The sequence below is a fragment of the Fundulus heteroclitus genome, chromosome 6, assembly GCF_011125445.2.
Source record: "Fundulus heteroclitus isolate FHET01 chromosome 6, MU-UCD_Fhet_4.1, whole genome shotgun sequence".
Classification (NCBI taxonomy): domain Eukaryota; kingdom Metazoa; phylum Chordata; class Actinopteri; order Cyprinodontiformes; family Fundulidae; genus Fundulus; species Fundulus heteroclitus.
The window spans coordinates 28,835,584-28,858,694 of record NC_046366.1 but is presented as its reverse complement, the minus strand read 5'-3'; the positions used below and the strand labels follow the sequence as shown (position 1 = coordinate 28,858,694).

Sequence of the window (23,111 nt, the reverse complement as noted above, 5' to 3'; positions counted from 1 at the left end):
CTAACTGAGAGAAATGTGGCGTTTTAAACAAATATTTACATTTTTCTGTCACTGAGCAAGCGCACACCTCCCTCTGCAGGCATGAAATGTGAGGAATGAAGATCATGGGCAGCATTCTGGAAATGGCCATACTGTAGTAACATGACGTACCTCCTCTTGCATTGCACCTAAGAACTGTGCAGCCAGATTGTGGGCCGTGTTTGCGCGCAGCGGACGGCGGCGGCGCTCCTCCAACGCTGCGCACTCGGTTACTTACGGTAAGGTGGACCCGCAGTGTCCACTGACGGATCAGGTGATCCACTATCTACGAAGCGAAGGCTGACTGGGGGAAAAATGCAAGATGACATATAGCAAATGTCGGAGCATAATTCATTCACGTTTTCGCCTCGGATTCGGATTTAAATCGCACCGCTGGAGCTCCAATGTGACGATGGCTCGTTAGGTGCTCGGTGGCGCATCTGCGATTTTCTTTAATCCCCGCCCGATATTTTGATTTATGAAAAATCACATTCACAGACAAATATTGGTTTCAACATGGGGCTGTGCTACAGTTTGCGTCCCCGGCTCTTCGGGGACCTGAGCGGCTCTATCTCCAACGCTACCTCGGACTCGGACCAGCCTCCGGACGCCGCCGCCGTGCCGAGCCGCGCCGCGGCGGCTCGCCAGGAGGACACCGGGGGATGCGGGGAGACTTCATCGCTACGCGGCGGTGGCAGCAGCGGCGGCGGCGGAGGCCTGGTGCGCCCCGGGGACCCGGCCAGGGACCACCGCCGCGGGGACACCGGGACAGACGGGGTGCTTATACAAAACGGGGGCGGCGGAGGAGGCAGCGGCGGCGGCAAGGGCTCGGGGAAGGAGCGCAGCCGACGCTTGCAGCTGCTGCAAAAAACAAGCACCCAGAAGCAGAAACACTGGGACAAACTGCTGGTGGAGGAGAAGGAGGCCGAGAAGGAGGCGAAGAAAGTCAGTAGAAGCATTGACAGGGCGCTGAGGGAGCTCAAGCGAGAGTATAAACAGACGCATCGGCTGCTGCTGCTCGGTAGGTTGTTCCCCTCTCTGCTGTTGTTGTTGTTGTTGGACCGGGAAGGTGTTTTATTAATAGCAAAGAAAAAAGGCGCACTGGCCTGTCCACGAATTATGTCACAGCTCAGCTCTGCCGAGGCCTGTTGCCTCATCTGATGGCCATCACTTCAGATCAGAACCACATCCCCAGGACAACTGGACCGGTCCACACTGCGCTTGCAAACCATTTATTTTGTAGAGTGTGGGGTGTCATGTGTTAGTAGTAAACCTATTTAAATGTGGCTCAAAGCATAGTAGTTTGCGATTTTAATGGGGGGGCGAGGATTAAATCCTAAAAACCAACCGCACGTTCAAATTGAATTTCAGTTTAATTTACGTGGCGCCGATTAACCACGGATGTCACTTCAGGACACTTTGCGAGGCAAACAGATCCTGTCATATAGCGTCCAGGAAGTTTTAAAATTGAATCAATCCAATTAACCGATCGTCTAGAGCAGATTCACTGCAAAAACAGAACTAGAAATAAGTGAAATGTTCTTAAAATGAGTGTAGTTGTCCTTTATTTGAGCAGGTAAATAAGATGATTTGCCAATGGAATAAGATTTTTGCACTTAAAATAAGAACAATCAATCTCAATCATCTTATTTCAAGTGCAGGATGTCTAATTATCTTATTTTAGGGGTCAAAATACTCATTCCATTGGCACATAATCTTATTTACCTGCTCAAATCAAGGATAGATACACTAACTTTAAGAACATTTTACTTATTTTTAGATCCGTTTATGCAGTGTTCAAATGCGGGTCCAGGCAATACAACTGATCTAAGTTTATTGTAATGCAAGTTCAGTTTATGATCCTCATTGGGGATAAAACGTTTGGATATGAACTTTCCATCTGGGTCCAGCAGAGAACAGGAAGGCTGATATGTGTATATGAGTTGTGTTATGAATCAATATGCAACTGGTCAGGCATAACATTATGACCACTAAAAGGTGAAACAGATGACAGAATTAGGTCTTTTATCTCCATTGCCAATTTCTGCCTTCATTTAGTAACCTTTTTATTCCTGTAAACGAACCCTACTGTACCTATGCAGTTACAGTACCCATGGTAGATTTTTCTCATGGATGATAGAGACAAAAATGCTCAAATTTCATGTTCGCGTTGTACATCAATATCTATATTTCCCTCTGTTCCTAGTTATTGTGGTTTCAATCCTATGTAGGCCCGTTGAATCTTATGAAATAGGACAGATTATAATCCCTCATCAAACCAAAATAACTCTTAAGCACCTTTCTCTTGGTAGATATTATTTTAAAAAGTCGTATAACTACATTTCCTTAGAATAAACCAGGTAGAATGCTGAAAAAGGCTCGGTTGTCGAAGCCGGGGCAAAACGTCCGTCCACCAGGCGATTTATTGAATTGACATGCGGTTAGTCGGAAACATCAGACTGTCTCGTACCTAAAAAGGCCTGATGAGTATAGCAACCAAAAACTGTGCAGTCATCAAAATAGTGAAAAGGTCAAATAAACAGGTCATCTTAACAGCCTTAATTATATTTTCTTTATTGCACCAGTTAGTGAGTGGGATACATGCAGTGGCAAGGGGACATGTTGTTCTCAAAGTCGACATGTTAGAGGCTGAAAAAAAAAACGCACAGAGTTGTCGATTGCTACCAAAAGTGAAATAGGAAAGAAGCAGTGGTAAACCAGTGACAGGGTCATGTGTGGTTTCATTCACAGACTAATATTGGTTTTAACATAGGGCTGGGAGCTTGTCGCTCAAACTGTCAAAGAAGTTAACGCTGGTTCTCATAGTAAAGTTTCAAAATACACAACTTGCTGACCCGACTGGTTCAGTCGGGTTAACTACACTGAGCCCAGTTCACTGCATAAAGAATCCACAGTGCTCACGCAAGCATCAGAACTGCACCTCAGAGCGACGGAAGAAGACGGCGGTCTGATGAATCACATTTTCTTATCTCATATTGGAAGGAGGAAAAAGTGTCATGCTTTTGGGCAACGTTCTTCTTGGAAACACGTGGATGGCCGCATCCACGTGTTTCCAAGAAGAACATTGGAAACACCTTAGGGTCACATAACACCTGTACCTATCCATTGTAGCAGAACATTAACACCAGTTTAATGGCAACTGTATTCTGTGATGGCTCTAACATCTTTCAGCAGAATTGTGCACCCTTTCTTAAACCAAAAATTGTTCAGTAATTGATTGAGGGGCACCACAGTGTGAGTTGTTTGCTTTTCTTTGTAATTCCTCACATCTCCAATTAAGCATCTGTTGGATGTGCTGGAAAAAAACAAAACAGGCAGATACATGGAGGCCCCACCTCACAATTAACAGGACATAAAATATCTGATGCTAATACCCTGGTGGCAAATACTGCAGTTCATCTGGGATCTAGTGGATTCCCTGCCTGTTTAGCAGCAAGGAGGGGAAACCAACACACTGCTAGGCTAGTGGTCATAATGTTATGCTTGATTGGTGGATCAGCTCATCAGAGTTGTGGTTAAGAATGTTTAGAACAAGAATTTTAGATTATATTGAAAAGGTTTAATTTCGAGCTTGGTTGCACTGAGGTAAAAGGTTTGCTTGAAGTACTCAATGACAGCGACAGCAATAATGCTCACTTCAAACTTGCTAGCAAGCTAAGCGTTTTGACTCTGAGAAAAATTATTGGTAATGAGGTCATATCTCAGCTGTTGTTGTAGAGCTCAGATTTTCACCTTGATGGAATTGATTTTAGAAGTTTATACCCAGGTTTGACTAATTAGGCAACAAATAGTGCTATCGCAAAGGTTAAACTTTCTAGAAAGCTTAACTTTTTAACCTTACTAAGGAACGACACATAACAGCTGTTGTTGTCAAGGAAAAAGCTTACATGTCACCTGGTAAATGGACTGAACTTATATAGCGCTTTTCCAGTCATGCTGACCACCCAAAGCGCTGTACACTATAGCCACATTCACCCAGTCGCTCTCACTAACACGCACACATTTATACACCGAGACACAGCTCAGTAGGCAACTTGGGGTTAAGTGCCTTGCCCAAGGGCACATTGACATGTGGCAAGGGGAAGCTGGAATCAAACCCACAACCTTCTGGTTGCCAGATGACTACTCAACCCATCAAGCCACAGTCGCCCTAACCAATTTAAAACGCCCCTCCATCTTAAACTAGTTTAATGATAGCTAATCTGCTAATGTCTGTTTTGCTAGCTAGCTTTGCCCTTTTTTGGCTAATGATGATACCTCTTCTCTGTTGTTGTCAAGAACTGATTTAACAAAGGTTTTCAACTTAAACTAGCTTAGTGATATCTAAACTGCTAATGTCAGACTTGCTAGCTAGCGTTGCCCTTTTTTGGCTAATGATGGTACCTCTTCTCTGTTGTTGTTGTTGTCAAGAACTGATTTAAAAAAGTTTTTTTTTTTTTTTTTACTTAAACTAGTTTAGTGATATCTAAACTGCTAATGTCAGACTTGCTAGCTAGCTTTGCCCTTTCTTTTGGCTAATGATGGTACCTCTTCTCTGTTGTTGTTGTTGTTGTTGTTGTTGTCAAGAACTGATTTAAAAAAGTTTTTCAACCTAAACTAGTTTAGTGACAGCCCTAATACCAATGTCAGACAAACATGCTAACCATTTTTCCCATAAAAACTGGGTTACATCAACACCACTAGTGCTAACATTAAATTTCCTAGCAATGTTTCAAATCACCTCTTATTTACTGTTTCTTTTCAACATAGGAGGAAAAATCAGATGAGCAAAATTATCTTAACAGTTAGAATTCAGCTAATTTACTTGAGTTCTGACTGTTAAATTGATGCAGTTTTTATTCCAAAATATTAATTAAAATCCATCCAAATATAATGTATGCAAACTATTGTATCTGTTTTAATGGTTAAACTCTAACAGTTTGTTTTATCATTGTGGTTGGAAACACTGGTAGAAATGGACCAAACCTCACACCTCTGTAAATACAGAAACAGACCTCTTAGCTGAAGGCCATGTTTACCTTAAAACCAGTATAGTAGTAATATATAAGGGCGTGATAACTGTTCTGGGAAACAGGGGAGAGAAAAAGAAACCAAAAAATATGGGAACACATGTTCAAGTAAAGGTTTTGCCTAAACGTTTAACTATAGCCTGTTTCTTTTGTGTCCCTATTATACTATAAATAAACTCACTTCATCACAGAGCAGAGACCTGTCATACTGTTATGGTGTATTGTGTGCCAAATAGAGTATCACAGTACACAATGTTCTTTATGGAGTCAACGGGCTGAAACACTAACAACTTTTCCTTCCTGTTGTGATGAAAGAATACATACTTCACAGACATAATTATTTATTCTGTTTTAATATATATTGTACTAAACTCAATAATGAGAATCATGTTTGCTTTCAAACCGCATAGACTACAAAATATTGTATTATAATCTAAACATTTTTGGTTGTTTGTGTTGTAGTGTAGCTTTCTTAGTTAAAGAAATCCAATTAAATGTTGGATATTTCAGGCAGTGCGAGCAGGAGTCATAAATAGATAAAATAGTTTGAAATAGTTTAAAGCCCTTATAAGCAAAGTTTAAATACTTGACACAAGGTTCTAGTCTCTGACTCTGTTATATTGTGGTTGAAAGAGCTAAAGGTTTGAGAACCAACTCTATTCTGTTGTTAAAGTATACTGCAGAAATCTGCCTTCAGGCTTCAGTAAAAAAAAAAAAAGAAAAAGAAAAAAAAAAGCTTTTGATCTTACTCATAAAAGTTTCAAGCAATAATTCAAGATAACTTGTAATAAAAGGTCGGAGCATTGGTGCAGGCAAAGCAAAGGTCAGTAGGCGCTGCAACTGTATTTGCTCTGCTAGGGTAGACATTGGCCAGTTACCTGTTTTAATGTATTCCCAGGTTTAAAGATGTTATGGATTCAACATTTTTCATCATACCATTTTTACACCTTTAATAAGACGAGACAGGAAGTGCCTGTGCAAAGTTTTTGTAGACTAAGCATCAAGTAATGTATCAAAGCCCCCACCTGTTGCTGCACTTTTGTCTGTCAGCTGGCTGAAAGAAGGCTACTGCACTGATGTTGTCATTTGAAACAAAAGTTCTGCTGTTTTTTTTTTTATTTATATTTCTGCCCCTGATCAAAGGTGTGGAAACTAAAGTATCACCTTTAATCACAAATTAGCGTAAAGTACTGTTTTGCAACTACTGGGAACCTATGAGTAGCATGTCTGTTAAGTAGTCAGCAGTTTTTTTTTAAATATATCTCTGATTGGGATCAAAATAATAAATCAGCGGTATCGATAACATTAGATCTCTGTATAATTTTAACAGCAATGTGTGAATAACTGTTGCTTTTCTGCTTTAATGAAAGCAATTACATAATATGCATTTTAGTTTTAAAGTCTTGCGTAGCTGAGGTATTTTTACTGAAGGTTGTTGTATCATGAGAATATTTTGTTAGCACATATCTATTACAGATTAATTTATTAAACCACAATAACATGCAGAGCCATTTCTTATTGTCCCCTGCTAGCACGGGGGCCCCAAAATAACCGATTTCCATATCCACCAGTTCATGTACTACGGGCAGTCGTCAAAGCTTGGAAGTTAACAGTCATAACTTAAAGGTAATTAAATAAGTTGAACTGCCCACTCTGGGATGGGATGTAGTTTCTGCTTCAAGCGGAGGAGTTTAAGTATATGGAATATTGTTCATGGAGGGTGGTAGAATGGATCGAGAGATGGACAGACGGATTGGGGCTTCGTCTGCTGTAATGCGGCCGCTGCTCCTGTCTGTTGGGGTGAAGAAAGAGCTGAGCCAAAGAGCAAAGCTCTTGGTTTTCTGGTCAGTTTACGTTCCAACCCTCACCTGTGGTCACGAGGTATGGCTCAAGACTGAGAGAACGAGATCATGGATACAAGCGGCCGAAATGAGATTCCTCCAGTGGGTGGCTGGGCTCGGGCTTAAAGATGGGAGTGAGGAGGAGCTTCACCATCAGGAGGGGAGCTCAAAGAAATGCCACTGCTTCGCCACATGGAAAGGAGTCAGTTGGTTTGCACATCTTATCAGGATGTCCCCTGGATGCCGCTTCCCTTTGGAGGTCTTCCGGGCCCATCCCATTGTTTACAGTGGCAAGGCCGCCATCCTGTTTTACAAGCATATTTCGCAGCTTGTATTTAGTTGCACTGTGAATTCAGGTCAGCTACCAGACAAAATGCTTACAAATAAAGCGAGTTTTACAAATATTTCCTTCAATTTCTTTTTATGAAATGAAAAGGAGGGGAGAAAAATGATTAATCTGATGTGGTATAATAAAATCTGAGATTTTATTTTATATCGCCCAGCCCTAGTAATAGATGTTAGCACAGTATATGTACTCAAATGTCACTCAGTTCCCCATTGAATTTAAAAAAAAATTATCCTTACCGACCCAAAAAAAACTAAATAACAATTAATCCCTAAATTAACTACCCAGAAGAAAAGATCCGATTTAGCCGTAATGTTTTATATATGCCAACCAATGATGGATATATAGGTGGTTACATTTCCAAGGAGCTGGCAAATATATAATAGGTACCAGAGGCAATAGGCGGTGGCATTATGAGTCGTCACTTTGCCAATGTGTGTGACAGTCAGGCAGAAAAAACAAGTTAAGACACAAAAGTTGGCTAGACATCGTTACAAGCACTTGATAGGCTTTAATAGTGGTGGCATTGTGGTAAATAGAAATTACTGAGCTTTTACCAACATAATGTAATAGATGTTTTAACTCCCTCACAGTTGCTTTTTAAAAAATTCTTATTCAATGGTTCCTCAGTGTTGTCCGCAGGCTTTGAATAGAGATGTTTACATGTTATTTCCACATTATGACTGCTTTCAGAGAACCTTTTGCAGATCTTCTGGAAAAACGTCCGGTAGATATTTTTGAAATAGTTTAAAGTAAAATCAGACCTCATCCATGTTAAGTCACAGCTGCTGCCACACTGCAAGAATCTGCTCTTCTCTTAGCAGTGCAAGTGCATCTCTTCTCTGTGCACTAAATTGCCAGTAGTGTAATTTCCTGAGTAAACAACTGTTGCCAATTACACTCAGGAAGGGATGGTTTGTCTTGTTGAAGTCACACAGGGACCTGTCATGCATTCTTTCATGAGCTGCCGCTGAAAGCGTCCGCATGGCGCGTCACTGTCCCGTCAGCGTGCCGTCGCTGTTTTTGGCAGCTCTACCTTTCCACCTCTGTTGTGTCACGTTTGTTTTGGTGCACGCGGCCGCCTCGACAGGTTCTGGGTTTTCTCAGGAGGCCGTCGGGACTTTCATGCCCCGCAGGTCTCCAACGGGACTCCTGTTGCACAGCAGAGAACTGAGGTGGTTTGTGTTCCTCTGAAAGTAGACACCTTTCAAATCGTCTTACGTTTCAAGGCGACGTACGCTCACCAATCCGGGTCACTTTATCCCCCTTGAGTTTTCTGCAGGTATTTTGGTGGATTATCACTGTTATTGGAGGGAAAAAGTCTGGAATTGACTGCTAGAGTTTTTTTTTTTTTTAATAAACTGGAACAGTTGCTATTACACACCCCATATTGATTATGTTCTCCAGTCTTCTGCCGTAAGATGCATTATGAGATGTATAAATGCCATAAAGTGATTCAGAGGCGACTCCTCCACGGGTTTAGACAGTTAACGAGCCAAACCGGGACACGTTGTGTTCAGGTTGTCAGAAAATTATGCCCAGCTTTTGTGTCACAGGTTTTTGCACACAGACGAAAAGAAAAATCTAGCCTCACAAAAACAAAACAAAGTGACGCGTCTCTCTGATCAGACTGATTAGATGCATCACAGATAAAGCTGTCAGCGTGCAGAGCTGATAATGTCTTTTTCTAAGGTTACAAACCTGTACTCTCTTTACCAACTATGACAAAGCAATTTTTTTTTGTTATTAAAATCAAAACAACTCATGGTAGCATCCATTTCATTGGACAGAATGGAGAAAAAACCTGCCTTTATTTTGAATATATGCAGTAAAATGTGTTCCTATTAAAGTGGCTGCATTCAAATATTTATTTTTTTATCACGCCAAATGTTATTGATCTGGAAATTATTTTATGTTATAATGGCAGGCTGATGAACAAAGCCAAGCGTGAAATTCTGCGTGCAAAAGCATCATGTAATGGGGAAAGTTGGAGGGAAAAAAGAAAAAGGACAAGAAAGGGACAAAAAAAGTCACTTATTGTTGACAGGGAAGGTCAACAGACGCATGTCAGATGAGTCAGTTCCTGAAAATCCAAACCATTCAAGACCTTTTTTTTTATCTTTAGTTCACATCTTGTTGCCAAAGTGTCTGACTGTTCTGTAAATCATGTCTTCTGAATGAAGTCTTAAGCATCACCACATAGTTGTAATTATTTATAATTATTAGTTTTTTTTTATGGCTGGGCTCCATTTACCTCACTGTACCAGCAGAATGGAGCGACAGTTTGATGCTCCTTAACTGACGCGCTCGGTGAGACTGGTAAAACTGAAATATTGGAGGTTGCGGAGACGCATTTACATGATTTAGAGAAGCCCAGTGGTTGTTAAAAGGGGAGTTGCTCCGCTGACTTACTGACTTGGTCGAACTTTGAAGCTTTTTCTTCAAACTCGTAGATTTATCACTTTCACCAATCTCTCCTGTGTGAAGCTGTTCAGACAAAAAAACGTCTGAGGCATTCATTGAGGCACCTGTAATTGTTAATGTGTTATCATACATGTTAGTCTGTTAATTAAAACCTGAATCTTTGGTGTTTGGAAAAAGCGGCTGGGATGAACGAATGAGCTTCATAACACAAGTTAAAAGTCAAACTGTCAGTCAATGATTTACAAAGCTGAAATAATTACCTGCCTCAGTTTATAACTGCTTATATAACAGTTCAGTCGGATGTTTCTTAGCACTTTAACTGTTTTGGTTTTATAATCCCACTGGCAAAGTGAGGGGAGTTAAGACGCCTTTCGAATTCAAAGTCTAACTTTGAGTTTCAGGTTAAGGAAACCTGAAACTGTTGCATAATTTTGGTCAAATTAAAACTCTTTGATCAGAGGCTCAGGGTGTGGGTTTCTACGAATACAATAAGTTAAAGTTGAAAGCAGAGGTTAACATATACGGTGTAAAAAGACAAACTTTTTTTTCCACACACACTGTCAGCCATTACATGTTTCAGTTTAGCGAGGATTACAAAATTATTTCTGTTTACCTAATGTCAGAGTAACGAGAAAGATATTTTTTTTCCTAATAAATTGCAAGTTTCTATACATTTCTGCAGTATTTGGTAGAATTGCATTTTAAATAGTATGACTCAAATGATTTAAGGTATACTTCTCACAATAATTTGCTGGACTTTTAGCCCAATTTCTCCTGTCTGGTTTGTAGGCTGCTTCGCTCAAACACCTTTACAACTCTGCCCACAAATTTTCTGTGGCACTGAAATCAGGAATTTACGATGCCCATTCCAAAATACTGACTTTGTTGTCCTTTGTAACTAGTGTGATGGGATACTCAGGGTTATTTTCCTTGAAATGTTGCCTTTAGGGATGGGGGTACCTTTCACATTTGAACCGATACGGCACCCATATGTGGTACCTGGGAATCGATACCGGTATTTAATTATACCTATTTTCGGTACTTTTGTGTGTTTATGTAGTAATAAATGTCGGTTTATGAATAAAATCTCAAAATTCCTCAATGTAACACATTTATTTCTCAATATATAAACATGTTTGGATCTATAAATTAACCTTATTAAATCGTTTATTAATTGTAATACATTGCCTGAAAAAATATTAAGGCAATGTAATAATAAAACAAAGTTTATTAGAGGCACAGAGACATTAACTATTAGGTAGGAGGCTTTCCTCTCGTTGCTCTGACAGCAGGCGACTTTCAGGACGAGGCAGCTGTCTGTCTTGGAGAAGCTTGTAGAAGTGCTTGGCTCTCCAAAGCCAGTAACTCCAGAACGATTGCTACGTTCAAGGGAAGTCACCAATAACAGAAGATTATTTTTTATTTAGATTAAGAGTATTTGCACTTCGCCTCGCAAATACTGCAGCCAGCGTAACCTGCTGCGCATTTTGAAAAGCGCAGACAGCGCTTTCTGTCAGCCACGCTTTGTTGACTGGGACCAGCCGCGGGGACTGACGTCATCACGCGCTTTGTGCGTGCAATGCTGTGTTCACGTTCGGCATGGAAAAATCCCCCACTCTTCTACTCTCTCAACTCCACAGTGATGCGTTTAGGTACCGAAACATGGTACCGTTCGATTTTACGTGAATCGGTACCCGGTAACACCCACGGGATTCGGTCTGTACCTATAAAAGTACCGATTTATGTACCCATCCCTAGTTATTTTAGTTAAAGGAGACCTATTATGCTTCCTTTTAAGCAGGTTAAGGTAGATCTAAAGGCTGTACAGGTCATGTTCATTACATTTGTTTTGCGCAAAATCCTTCTTGGATAATGAAATCTCACCTCTTCAGTTGCACCTGTTTTGAGCTCCTATTTAGAATGAGCTATTTTGGGTCTCTGTCACTTTAATGTTTACAACTTGTGCTTTGTTTGGCAATGTGGCCGAGGCGCTGCCATCAAAAATAAAACGAAGCCATGCATCACCGCTCTCAGTGACTGGGGGAATGTGCACGGACACGTGCTGTTTATTGCAGCCAACAACAAAGCATTTGTCTTTTCCAGCAGCCATTGTGCAGCGCATTGAACTGTAAAACCACCTGACCAAACGTGCTCCTCGTCTAATCATGAGGTGGGCCAAGCGTCGCCTGGGTTGCCAGGTGAGAGACAGAGATTGTGACGTAATAATCGGGAAGGTTTTGGAAACTGACTGACACCAACAAAACATTTAGTTATTATCTAAACATATAGTCTACTCTGCGATAAACTGGCCACCTGTCCAGGGTGTACCCCGCCTCTCGCCCATTGACAGCTGGAGATAGACACCAGCACCCCTCACGACCCCACAAGGGATAGACGTGTTAGAAAATGGATGGATGGATGGATGGATAAACATAGTTTCTAGCAGCAGGGACCCAAATGGAAGTCCATAAAGTGAATTTTGCATAATATGCCCCCTTTAATAATTCCACCTGATGCTCTTTCTCCATAATGTCTTGTATTTTTAGTAATGCACCAAGCTCTCCTGTAGTAAACCCCTAAAAAAAAAAAAAACCATAGATGGCATATTGTTGCAAGCCCCCCCACCCCATTTTCCTCCAAATGTAATCTAACTTTAGTTTCATCAAGGCAAGGCAAGGCAAGGCAAGGCAAATTTATTTATATAGCACAATTCAGTACAGAGACAATGCAAAGTGCTTTACATGATTAAAATATAGGAAAACAAAACAGAATAAAAGCAAGTAGGAATAAAATGTAGGAACAAAATAGAACATTACAAACAGTTGGACAAAAAAAAAGAGTTGAACTAATCATGTTTAAGAACAATTTAACTAGAACAGTCAAAGACAATCCTTAACAAATGTGTTTTTAATCTTGATTTAAATGAACTCAGGCTTTCCGCACTTTTACAGTTTTCTGGAAGTTTGTTCCAGATCAGTGGAGCATAGGAACTAAATGCTGCTTCTCCTTGTTTAGTTCTGGTTCTAGGTATGCAGAGCAGGCTGGAGCCAGAAGACCTTAGTGGTCTGGAGGGTTGATACACTGATAACAAGTCTGTGATGTATTTAGGTGCTAAACCATTCAGGGATTTATAGACTAACAGAAGTATTTTAAAGTCTATTCTCTGAGATACAGGGAGCCAGTGTAAGGAGTTTAGAACTGGGGTGATGTGCTCTACTTTCTTAGTCTTAGTGAGGACGCGGGCAGCAGCGTTCTGGATCAGCTGCAGCTGTCTGATCCACTTTTTAGACAAACCTGTGAAAACACCGTTGCAGTAATCAAATCTACTAAAAATAAATGCACATGGATTAGTTTTTCCAGATCCTTCTGAGACATTAGTCCTTTAATCCTGGAAATGTTGTCACGGCTTCTATTTGCAAACTGTTTTCTGACTTTTGGACTAACGGCCTCTTCTGCAGCTGATATGCCCAAAAAACAGTCCTGAAAAGTTTAATGCCTGGACATTACGATGCTGCTAGATGTTTAAACGGATGAACGTGGCACCTTCAGACATCTGGAAGTCGTGCCTGAGGATGAATCAGACTTGTAGAGGTTCAGGGTTCTCTTACTGATATCTTGTCTGATTTTTTATTTTTCCATGATGTCACACAAGGAAGGAGTTTGAGGTGTTGTCTTAAAGCACATCCACAGGTGTGCTTCTATTTTAACTTAAACGATGTGAATCAGAAACCCACATTTTCTGAAAATGCTTTGTGTCACTACTCTGGCATTTTGCATGTAAAAATAATTTCGGTAATCCTGACTGGATTGCCCAAAGCAGTGGGAGGACTCTGGTATGGTTCAGACGGCGAGAGAGAACTATTTTGGGTCTTGTTATCTACTGTATGGAGATGTCTAATTTCAACTTTGAGCACGCATACCTGCAGACTTTAAGGCTCGCTGCGCTGGCACTGAAACGGAGGTTCCTGGTATTTCTCTTCGTAGAGGAAGCGACTTTGTCGTCTGGTGCTTTGGATCGGTTTCCTTGCTGTTGCCAGATAACATCTGTTGCAGCTTTCCTAGATTTCCTTAACTCTTTGGTTTCATAAAGCCGTTTCGTCACCGTCACTGTGTTTATCACAATGGCTGCTCGTTAGACCGGAATTACTGAAAAGACGTAGCGGACAAGTCGCTAGAGTGTCTGTCATGTGGCTTTGTCCGATTTGTTTGTTTGTTTTTGAGGCCGCTCTCCCGTGTGGGAAACCGCATTTTGGGAAAATCTTTCTCATGTTCAGAGGCACGCAGCGCAAGGCCTTTGGAGCCAAGTGAACTTTGCTTCTGTCTAAATGAGTTTTATCATTGACCACAGCTGAACTTTGCTACTCGCCGAGTTCCCAGTTACTGTCGCCGCTGACAGGAGGTACTGGAACATGAATTATTGTCATATTTATGATGCTGATAGCAGGGAGTGCAATGTCAATTGTCCTATCAGCTCAATCGCAGGGGAACCACGCCACGTCCGAAGGACATCGGACCAGGCCTGTTCTTCGAGTTTGCTCAATGTATAATTTATGATTCCTTTTTTTTTTCAAGAGTCTCTGTTCCTGCAGGGAGTGCTTCCAGGAAAAAAAAAAAATTAAACAATGCTAAATTTAGTTTGGTATCGTTTGGACTGGTGCCACGTTTACACAATGCATGCTCCAGTCACAGTCCGAACCCACAAAATAAGTGTAGAAAATTAAATTTGCTGTTTAGAGCCTGTGTGTTGGAGCGTATTAAATGTGTTGCAATACTTTTGCAATAACCTTGTTACAATTCAAAATACAGTTTTGCACTGCTAAAAAAGTGATTAGCAGCTATTTTTTAAGGTTCTTACAACCCAGCATGTTGATTATAAACCCCAGTAGCTGGATTTAAGTAAGTAGATTTTTGTTAATACATCATCTTACAAGATACAGAAAAATGTCCTAAAATGTACATTATCAACAAAAAACACAAGCATTTATATTTATTTTTAAATGTCTTTGTTCGTTAATAAAACTTTTGTCAGATGGTGAGATATTTTATATTCCTAGATATTATTCTTTGTTCTGTTCCTGCAAAACAAAAAAGGATATGCAAAAGATACGCAAAAAATTTAAAAAATTTCCTTTTAAGCTTCTGGCAAAGGTGGTACTCTGAAAAAAGAGCTTCAAAATCTGACCATGCGGATACCAACAAGTGGTGAAAAATAAAGAAAACCTGAGCAATATCTAGTATTACAATAATACTGATACAATAATACCATTTAGATGCTATTTTAGGTTCAGATGTCAGCGTTTAAATCACCTGCATCAGATTAATTTCAACCTGGGTGGATTACATGCTTTCTGGATTCATTCAACTGTTAGTTTCCAGAAATTTTTTTTATTTTTTTCATTTATTTTAGATCGATGTTTACTGCTTTGGCACATTAGAAGTCAGCCGCATCAGACTAAGCGGCTGTGCAAACTGAAAGCTTCCTCCTAATGTTATTTAATTTCTAATAGAAATTAAAACAGCATCCACAGTAAAACGTGTAGAAAATGATTCCAAGATGGCACATTTCACATTTTTTTTAAGGCTCGGTTTTTATTGTTTCTGACGAGTCTTTGAGTGCGGGTCAGTTTATTGCTTTATACTGAGACATACTGTCTGTAAAAATTTACAGAAGGTCGTTGACCAGCCTTGGTGAATTGAGCAATACCTTCTTAGAGAAGGATATAAAATATGGAGAGGGGCATGTTTGTCCCATAAACTCTCAAAGATAAAACAAGATGCCTGCTTGTAGCACCTTTTACCTGAATTTCGGTCTTTTTGGCAACCGCAACCACCAGTTATTGACCCACAGTATGCATTGTTCAGCTCGCCTTAAGGAAGTTAGTGTTTACTGGTAGCAAGTTGGATGGTTGTTCTTACTTTAGTCTGAAGGCTGTGGGATTTCATCTCAGTCCAGAGGCCCATCAGGCCCCCCATATAACCAAAGGGAGAACTGTGTCCACAGTCTTGGCAGGAAGCCGGCACCAATCTTTCAACTGGAAAATTAGGACTGCTAACCTCAGATAAGCGCAAGACGAACGACGGATCGACATGATTGAGTTTTAACTTGTTTATGTCTGCAGAGCATTGGAAGTGACCCTTTTCACCAGCTGTAATCCTGTTTTTCATGACTGGGTTATTCACTACGTTGTTATCATTAATCGTTATGCAGCTGGGGGGTGGGGGGGCAGTTGTTGCCACTGTTTCCTTGTAGCGAGAAGGTCCTGGCTTCATATCTCTGTCAGGACCTTTTCTGCATGTTCTCTCTGTGCAATCACGGGTGCATCCCCAGGTACTCTGGCTTCCTCCAACAGGCCAAAACCATGCATGTTGGGTTAACTAGCTTCTCTAAATAGCCATTAAGGGTGAGTGCATGAGTTTTCGCCCTGTGGTTGACTTGCGGTCTATACGTGTGACACCCACCTTCCCGCACCCCCACCCCTCAGAGCCCTGTCAAGGAAGGAACTATAGACTAGAGGATGCTTGACTGTTTCATTGTGGGCTACAGGGTGCTGCAGTTGTTAGCACTGTTGCCTCATATTTTGTCTAGGTCCCTTTCTGCATGGAGTTTGCATGCATGAGCATCCATGAGTTCGCCTCATGTACCTTGGCTTCTATACGCCATCCAAAATTTTGCAGATTCGGCTAATATGGCACTTTAAATTGCCCTGTAGACGCACGGATTTGTGTTTCTTTGTTGCCCCCGTAGTGAACTGGCTACCTTATGACGTCTATCCTATCGATTGCTATAGAAAGTCACCAGAAAAGCAAAGGGTTAAGCAGGAATTAAAAAGGGATATTTAATGAAACTTTTCGTTAGTGCTACAAAACTGTTTTTTTTTAAACGATTTTCTTTAATTCTTTAAAACACACTTTTGCAGACATTTTATATGAATTGCTTTTGTCACTCTTTTAGACGTCACATTGTGTCGATGTCTCAGTTAAATGAATGCATTTAAAGTAACCTGACACAATTTTCTTTGCTACCAAGTTTGGATGTAAAGCATTAAATAAACCGTTTTTTTTTCTTTTTTTAATTAAGGTAGAGATCAAACTGCAAAGCTAATAAAAAAAAAGTTTCACTTCTAATCTATTTCTGTAGTTAAGAGGAAGCCACAGCGAGCTAAATATAGACGTCACCGTGCTTCCTTTATTGGACAAGGACTCATGCATGATTCAAATGGAGCCCCAGCACACATGCAATGCTGCTTGTGACCACTAGAGGGGAGCGTGGATCAGTTACTGGTTTTGACCTTGCTTTTTTTTTTTTTTTTTTTTTTTTTTTTAAGGTGGGGAAACTGGATCTCTCTTTCGTTTGCAGAGCGAGTTATAGAGCGCTAATAGCGGTTTTGTAATCAAAGCACTACAGGTGAATGGAGGCTTTATGTTCATTTGCATGCTGCAAAACTTCACTACAAGGATGTAGGCTTAGCATTATTTTCCATCCTGGTGACAATTAATCCAGCTGCATGTTTATGTTCGCAACATACCAGGAAGTAGAGTTTCTTTTGACGTATTTGGTCGTGCCAATTTGAGTGCATATGCACTGCGCAGTTAGGAGGACTTGAATGCAACAGTGCAGAAAGTGTTACTCTCTGTGGCACAGGTAGGTTTTATCGAGTTCCCCTGTCAATGAAACAGCAGCAGAACCTCACCTCAGAGAAACACAAAGGTTGTCTGAATGTGGAGTGAAGAGAAGGCTAATGAACAAACCACAACACATCTTGTGTCAAAGGAAACCACACTGAGCTGAATGTGTCACACACACACAGCACAGTTTTCATGTTGCCTTGACTAAAGCGGGACTTTCAACGCAAGGGTGCTGCTAGATTCAGTTTTAGGACTGAAACTTAAGTGAAGGCCTCTTGCATTCGCTACGCAGTTCAAAATAAAGAATATTTACCTGTCCTTTCGGTAAGCGCTATTAAAAGTTACCTCAACCTTTGCGATCGCTATGACATTTTGTTGCAGTACAGTGAGAAAAGTTGAAAAATCCAGCTGTTAATCCGAGTTCACATCAACAAGTGATTATATGGAACTAAATCACTTTTTTTCCACTTTTACCACCAGGACAACACTTGGTCTACTTTAATATTTCACAATGTTTTATCAGCCATTAAAAGGGATGTATGAGTTCTCCTCTTATCAACAATCTCTTTATATCACAGGTGTTAAAACTTTTTTGGCTCGTGCTGAACTTGTCAAGTCAAAAGCACTCAAGGGCCAAAAAATGTATAAAAAATAAAAATAAAAAAATTAACATACCCAAACAATTGTGAATTATTTTTTACCTGCTCTACAAAATATGATAATTTTAAATAAACAAATTAGACTATCTGTATTTAGCCAATTTTAATCAATGAATTACTGTAAGATATTAATGCACCAAAATCTGCATTCGAGTAAAGGCTGTTGGATAGATCTAGTTCTATTTAATATGAAAGTAAAGAGCATGTGTAGTTGTTAAAGGGACAGTATGTAACAAATTTGGCTTTTAACTGGCAAAAATCAAGTATTGTTTTTATAAATACATATTCTGGCAAAGTCTATTAATATCGCATTAAAAACAAAAGTTTTCTCATAACGTAGAATTAGTGGTTTATAAATACAGAGCTGTCAATGCACTCACTGGGAGGCGCCATGTTGCGCCGCTATTTCTGATTTCAGAAGCCGAAAGGGGACAAACTGTCAGCCTTACGTATTCTTCCTGTCTGTCTCTTATATGAGGACGTGCTGTCTGTGGAGGAGGAATATAAAACAAGCAAAGACAACCATAGATCATTGCATTTGCCGTTTTCTGTTGAAATGCAGGACCGTCCATACTCTTTGCCCAGTGAGAGGGAAGAGAAAATAACCAAGAAAAGAAAAAGTAATAACTAGGGGGAAAATAAACGAGCCAATATTGGCGTAGCTATAATTAATTCAATTTCAATTAAATTGTATTTCTAACGTGCCAGTTCACAACATAGGCCATCTCAAGGCACTTTACAAAGTCAAATTCAATTAAATCATACAGACAGGTGAAGTTGAGATAACTGTTCACTGTCTGTAGCACAGCAGCAAGACTGGCCAGGTCTCTTTACTCGTGTTTATAGTCGCTTATTTTTTTAGCTCAAATAAGCGACTGCGCGTTCAGAAACGAGCCCAAAGAAAACACGGCTCACACAATTTACAAGCGACTTTAGAAAAAAACAAGCGGACTTGACCACAGTGCCAAAAAAACATTTCACACGATGACCGTAGCTATTAGCTATTAGCAGTAGCTAATACACGGAGGACATGTTTACATCGTCACACTTTTTATACTAAGATGCTTCTGTTGTAGCTATTGCGGCAAAGTTGTTTGTAATTCATCCAGCGCACCACTAGATGGTGCACCAGTGCGAAAATCTTGCACACTGGGGCTTTAAAAGACAAACCTTTGGGTTGTACCTAACGTTCAATTGTAAGATTTTGACTTGTCTATAATAACTTTTACCCAAATTACAAAGAAAACGTTTCCATCTGCACTAGCCACCAGTGCTGGTTGGCCAAACCTTTCTTGAAATGCAGTTGGGGGGCCGCACAAAACCAGCGAAGGAGCCGCAAATGGCCCCCAGGCCGCACTTTGGACACACCTGCCTTAGATGATCCAGTGGCCTCACAGCTTTTTGTTTTTAAAAAAAAAATGGGATTTATGCCTTTGGACTCTGTTGGAAGAAGGTTGAGTTGGGGGCCGGTTAGCAATTCTTGTGTTCAGCATTCATACAAGGTCTCAAAATATGGAGAATTAGTTCAGTATTGTCCAGGATTGGATAGCTATGGAGAAAGACATTTAGAATATGGAATAATTGTGTTTCCAGATTGTATTCCCTATCCTATTATCTAAATATTGTGTCGTCCATTCAATAAATTTATTTCTTTGTTTCTTTCTTTGTTTCTTTGTTTGTTTGTTTCTTTCTTTCCTCCATATATCATACCATTATTCTTGCCCCTCTTCATCCCATGTCCTTCTTTTCCCTCCCTCCTTCCCTCCGTTTATCCCTTGCACCTTTCATTCCTTCCTTCCTCGTACCCATCCACCTGTCCATACTTCCACGTTCACTCTTATCCTTCCTTCACTCTTTACTTTCGCCCTTGTCCCCTTACCTTTTTCCCCAACCTCGAGTCCTTCCTTCCTCTCCTTCTTTTTGGCCTTCATTCAGGTTATCGCTGTCTGAAGTAGACATTTATTTGATGAAACGTTTTAAGTGTGACCAAAAAGCAAATTGGAAATAAAAATGTACGGGGGTATTTACTTTTTCTCAGTACTGTATTTCTACAAAAAAAAAAAAATTTGAGTTGCCGATAAATTTCACACCAGTGACTCCTTAAAGAGGCCTAGTCATGTGATATGATTAAAAAAATACCCCCAAAACCTTATTCTCCTCTTCAAATAAAACAATATACACCAAGTGATCACCTGACAGTGTTTTTTTAGTGTTTTTGGCGCTGGGCGCAATCAGCAGACACAAACATTTGTTGCGCCACCTGCTGACAGTACAGCAGAACTATCAAAGAAGCAAGATGGCGACAATTGACACAGCTGCTGTATGAGCCAGTAGACGGTCCTACAATGCCTTACCCAAAAGACATTTACGAACAGCACTTATCATGGCATCCACTGACTCACTTCCGCTTTGGATAAAGAGTCCTTGCTCTATAATGGTGTTCGGATTGAGCCTACGTTAGCTCATTGTGCATGTACAATATCGTACTTACGGTCACATGGTCTTGTTATGGTAAATATACTCAAAAGTGGTTCGTTCACTAACAAATAGAGCAAATGCAAAGTGTGAAAAAACACACAAATAAAATATAATAAAGCATCAGGCCTCGATAATTTAATCGGAAAAACCTTCGTATGCCACTAGAGTGAGCTACTGGGGTAGAAATGTGTAAAGTCATGGTACATGACCAGGCCCCTTTAAAAAAATAATTTCTCAGCTTGGCCTTTCCCCCCCCCCCTCTCCGAGCAACTGTACCCCAGCTAAAGGCTGAATTACTCTGAATGTTTCAGTGTGAGATTATGCTGCTGCATTTAAAATATGAATGTATTATTGGGCTTCTTACAGATCTTTTCCAGGGGCAATAATAGCATAGGGCGCTATAAGTGAGGTCTATATTTTAAGAGTAGAGTCCTTGAGACAAATCTCTTTTTATATGTTGGGTTAGGTTGATCTGTTTGGTAGTCAGAGGCAGGTAAATATTTTTGAGAAAAGCAAATAAAAGTGTTGCCCTGAGCAATTATTTACCCTGATGATCTCTTTGTATTTGCTAAGGTGGGGCCTACAGTGCGCCGGGGCAGGTGTGTTAACTGTCTCTGGGTTTGGAGTCTCGTACAGAGTAAATTTACGAGGCTGTTTTGTGTCTCTTTGCCTAAGGCTTTATTAACATGTTCTTGTGCTGCCCTCGTTGGACTTTGTATTTCGTGGTAGCGTTGATTACTGCATCATGGTGATGTAACAGATCTAAAAGGACATTTTCCGGCGTCCACCCTGCTTTTGCAGTAGAGTCCCTCTTTCCGTGTCGTCTTTTGTGATTTTGACTTTGGACTTTTAGGGCAAGATTTTATTGAGATGGTACTTGGATACTTCTCAAGAAGAAGAATATTTCCAGATTTGATTAATTTATTAAAAGGAAAATAAAAGTCGCCGAAACAGGTAAACAATTAAATCCAGTTCAGTCACCTTGAAAGCATTGCTGCAGTTTAAAAAAATGTCCACCTGTTTCTCTAATCCGGGACTTTCGCTCATTTCCAACTGCAAAAGGCACAAAGAAGTAAGACAGATTACTAGTCAACGTTTAAAGGGGAAACAAACTTCAGTTAGAAAACGCTTCTGGATGCCAGTTCAGTGCTCTTGTTACATTAAGTGCAAAGCTGCAAAATAAAGGAGGGAAACAAGGAAGGACCCAAAGAGAAGAAGGACACGAGATAGGAAAGTAAGACAAAAGAGGAGATGAAGGAAAGACAGATACACCAGACAGAGAGGAAGAAAGGGCACAAGGCTGGAACCAAGGAGGAAGGAAGGAAGGCATTGAGGGAAGGAGGAAGGAAGGAAGGAAGGAAGGAAGGAAGGAAGGAAGGAAGGAAGGAAGGAAGGAAGGAAGTAAGGACATAAGGCATAGAGCGGGGAAGGAAGGAAGTAAGGACGTAAGGCATTGAGGGAGGGAGGAAGGAGGAATGAAGGACGTAAGGCATAGAGGGAGGGAAGAAGGAAGTAAGGACATAAAGCATAGAGGGAAGGAGGGAGGAAGGGAGGACATAAGGCATAGAGGGAGGGAGGAAGGAAGAAAGGACAAAGCATAGAGGAAAGGATGGAGGAAGGAAGGAAGTAAAGACATAAGGCAGAGAGGGAGGGAGGAAGGAAGAAAGGACATAAAGCATAGAAGGAGGGAGGAAGGAAGGACATAAGGCATAGAGGAAGGGAGTGAGGAAGGAAGTAAAGACATAAGGCATAGAAAGAGGGAGGAAGGAAGGACATAAGGCAGAGGGGAAGGGAGCAAGGAAGGAAGGACATAAGGCATAGGGGAAGGGAGCAAGGATGGAAGGAAGGACATAAGACATAGAAGGAGGGAGGAAGGAAGGACATAAGGCATAGGGGAAGGGAGCAAGGAAGGAAGGACATAAGGCATAGAGGGAGGGAGGAAGGAAGGAAGGAAGGACATAAGGCATAGAGGGAGGGAGGAAAGAAGGAAGGAAGGACATAAAGCATAGAGGTAGTGTGGAAGGAAGTAAGGACATAAGGCACAGAAGAAGGAAGGTAGGAAGGAAGGACGGAAGGACCTAAGGCATTGCTCTTGGCGTCACAATGTATTTAAAAAATATTTATTTTAAGGAACATCTTTACCAGGCATGGTAATTAATTCTGAAAGGTTATATTTAGAAACATATGAAAGTTAAACCCCCTATTACATTAAAATACAACCTATGAAGTGCCTACTTGAGAACTAGAGAACTTTTTCTTCTGATAAAGTTTTTTGTATTGTTTTTTTTTTAAATAAATGTTTCTCTTGGCTTTCTTCTTTGTTGGCAGATATGTGTGATGACCTTTCAGCACCACAGGTTACTGTATAAAGCAGCTGTATTTTGTATATCTGACACCTGGAAAACAGGTGTAGGATACATTTTATACCAAGTTCATATATATATATCTATATCTATATCTATATCTATATATATCTATATCTATATCTATATATATATATATATATATATATATATATATATATATATATATATATATATATATATATATATATATATATATATATATATATATGAAATACCTTTAAAACTCTATGTAAGTTGTTGTGAGGAAGCTATTTTTGGTGAGGTCATCTCCACATTTTTTCTGTACTAAATAGGCTAGAATCCCACACAGGTGCACCACCCCA

General features: G+C 40.3%; 2 protein-coding genes across 2 annotated transcripts in view; one reads left to right on the top strand and one right to left on the bottom strand.

The window, feature by feature from the left end:
• The window catches only part of LOC105932232 (serine/threonine-protein kinase MAK), a 41,062-nt gene that overhangs the window by 15,862 nt on the left and 2,089 nt on the right, over positions 1-23,111 (bottom strand). The window lies entirely within an intron of this gene.
• The window catches only part of LOC105932266 (guanine nucleotide-binding protein G(olf) subunit alpha), an 89,361-nt gene continuing 66,568 nt past the window's right edge, over positions 319-23,111 (top strand). The window contains exon 1 of the mRNA XM_021320885.2: positions 319-1,039. Coding sequence (XP_021176560.2) covers positions 535-1,039 — 505 coding nt within the window. The 5' untranslated portion in view covers positions 319-534. The remainder of the gene's footprint in view (positions 1,040-23,111) is intronic.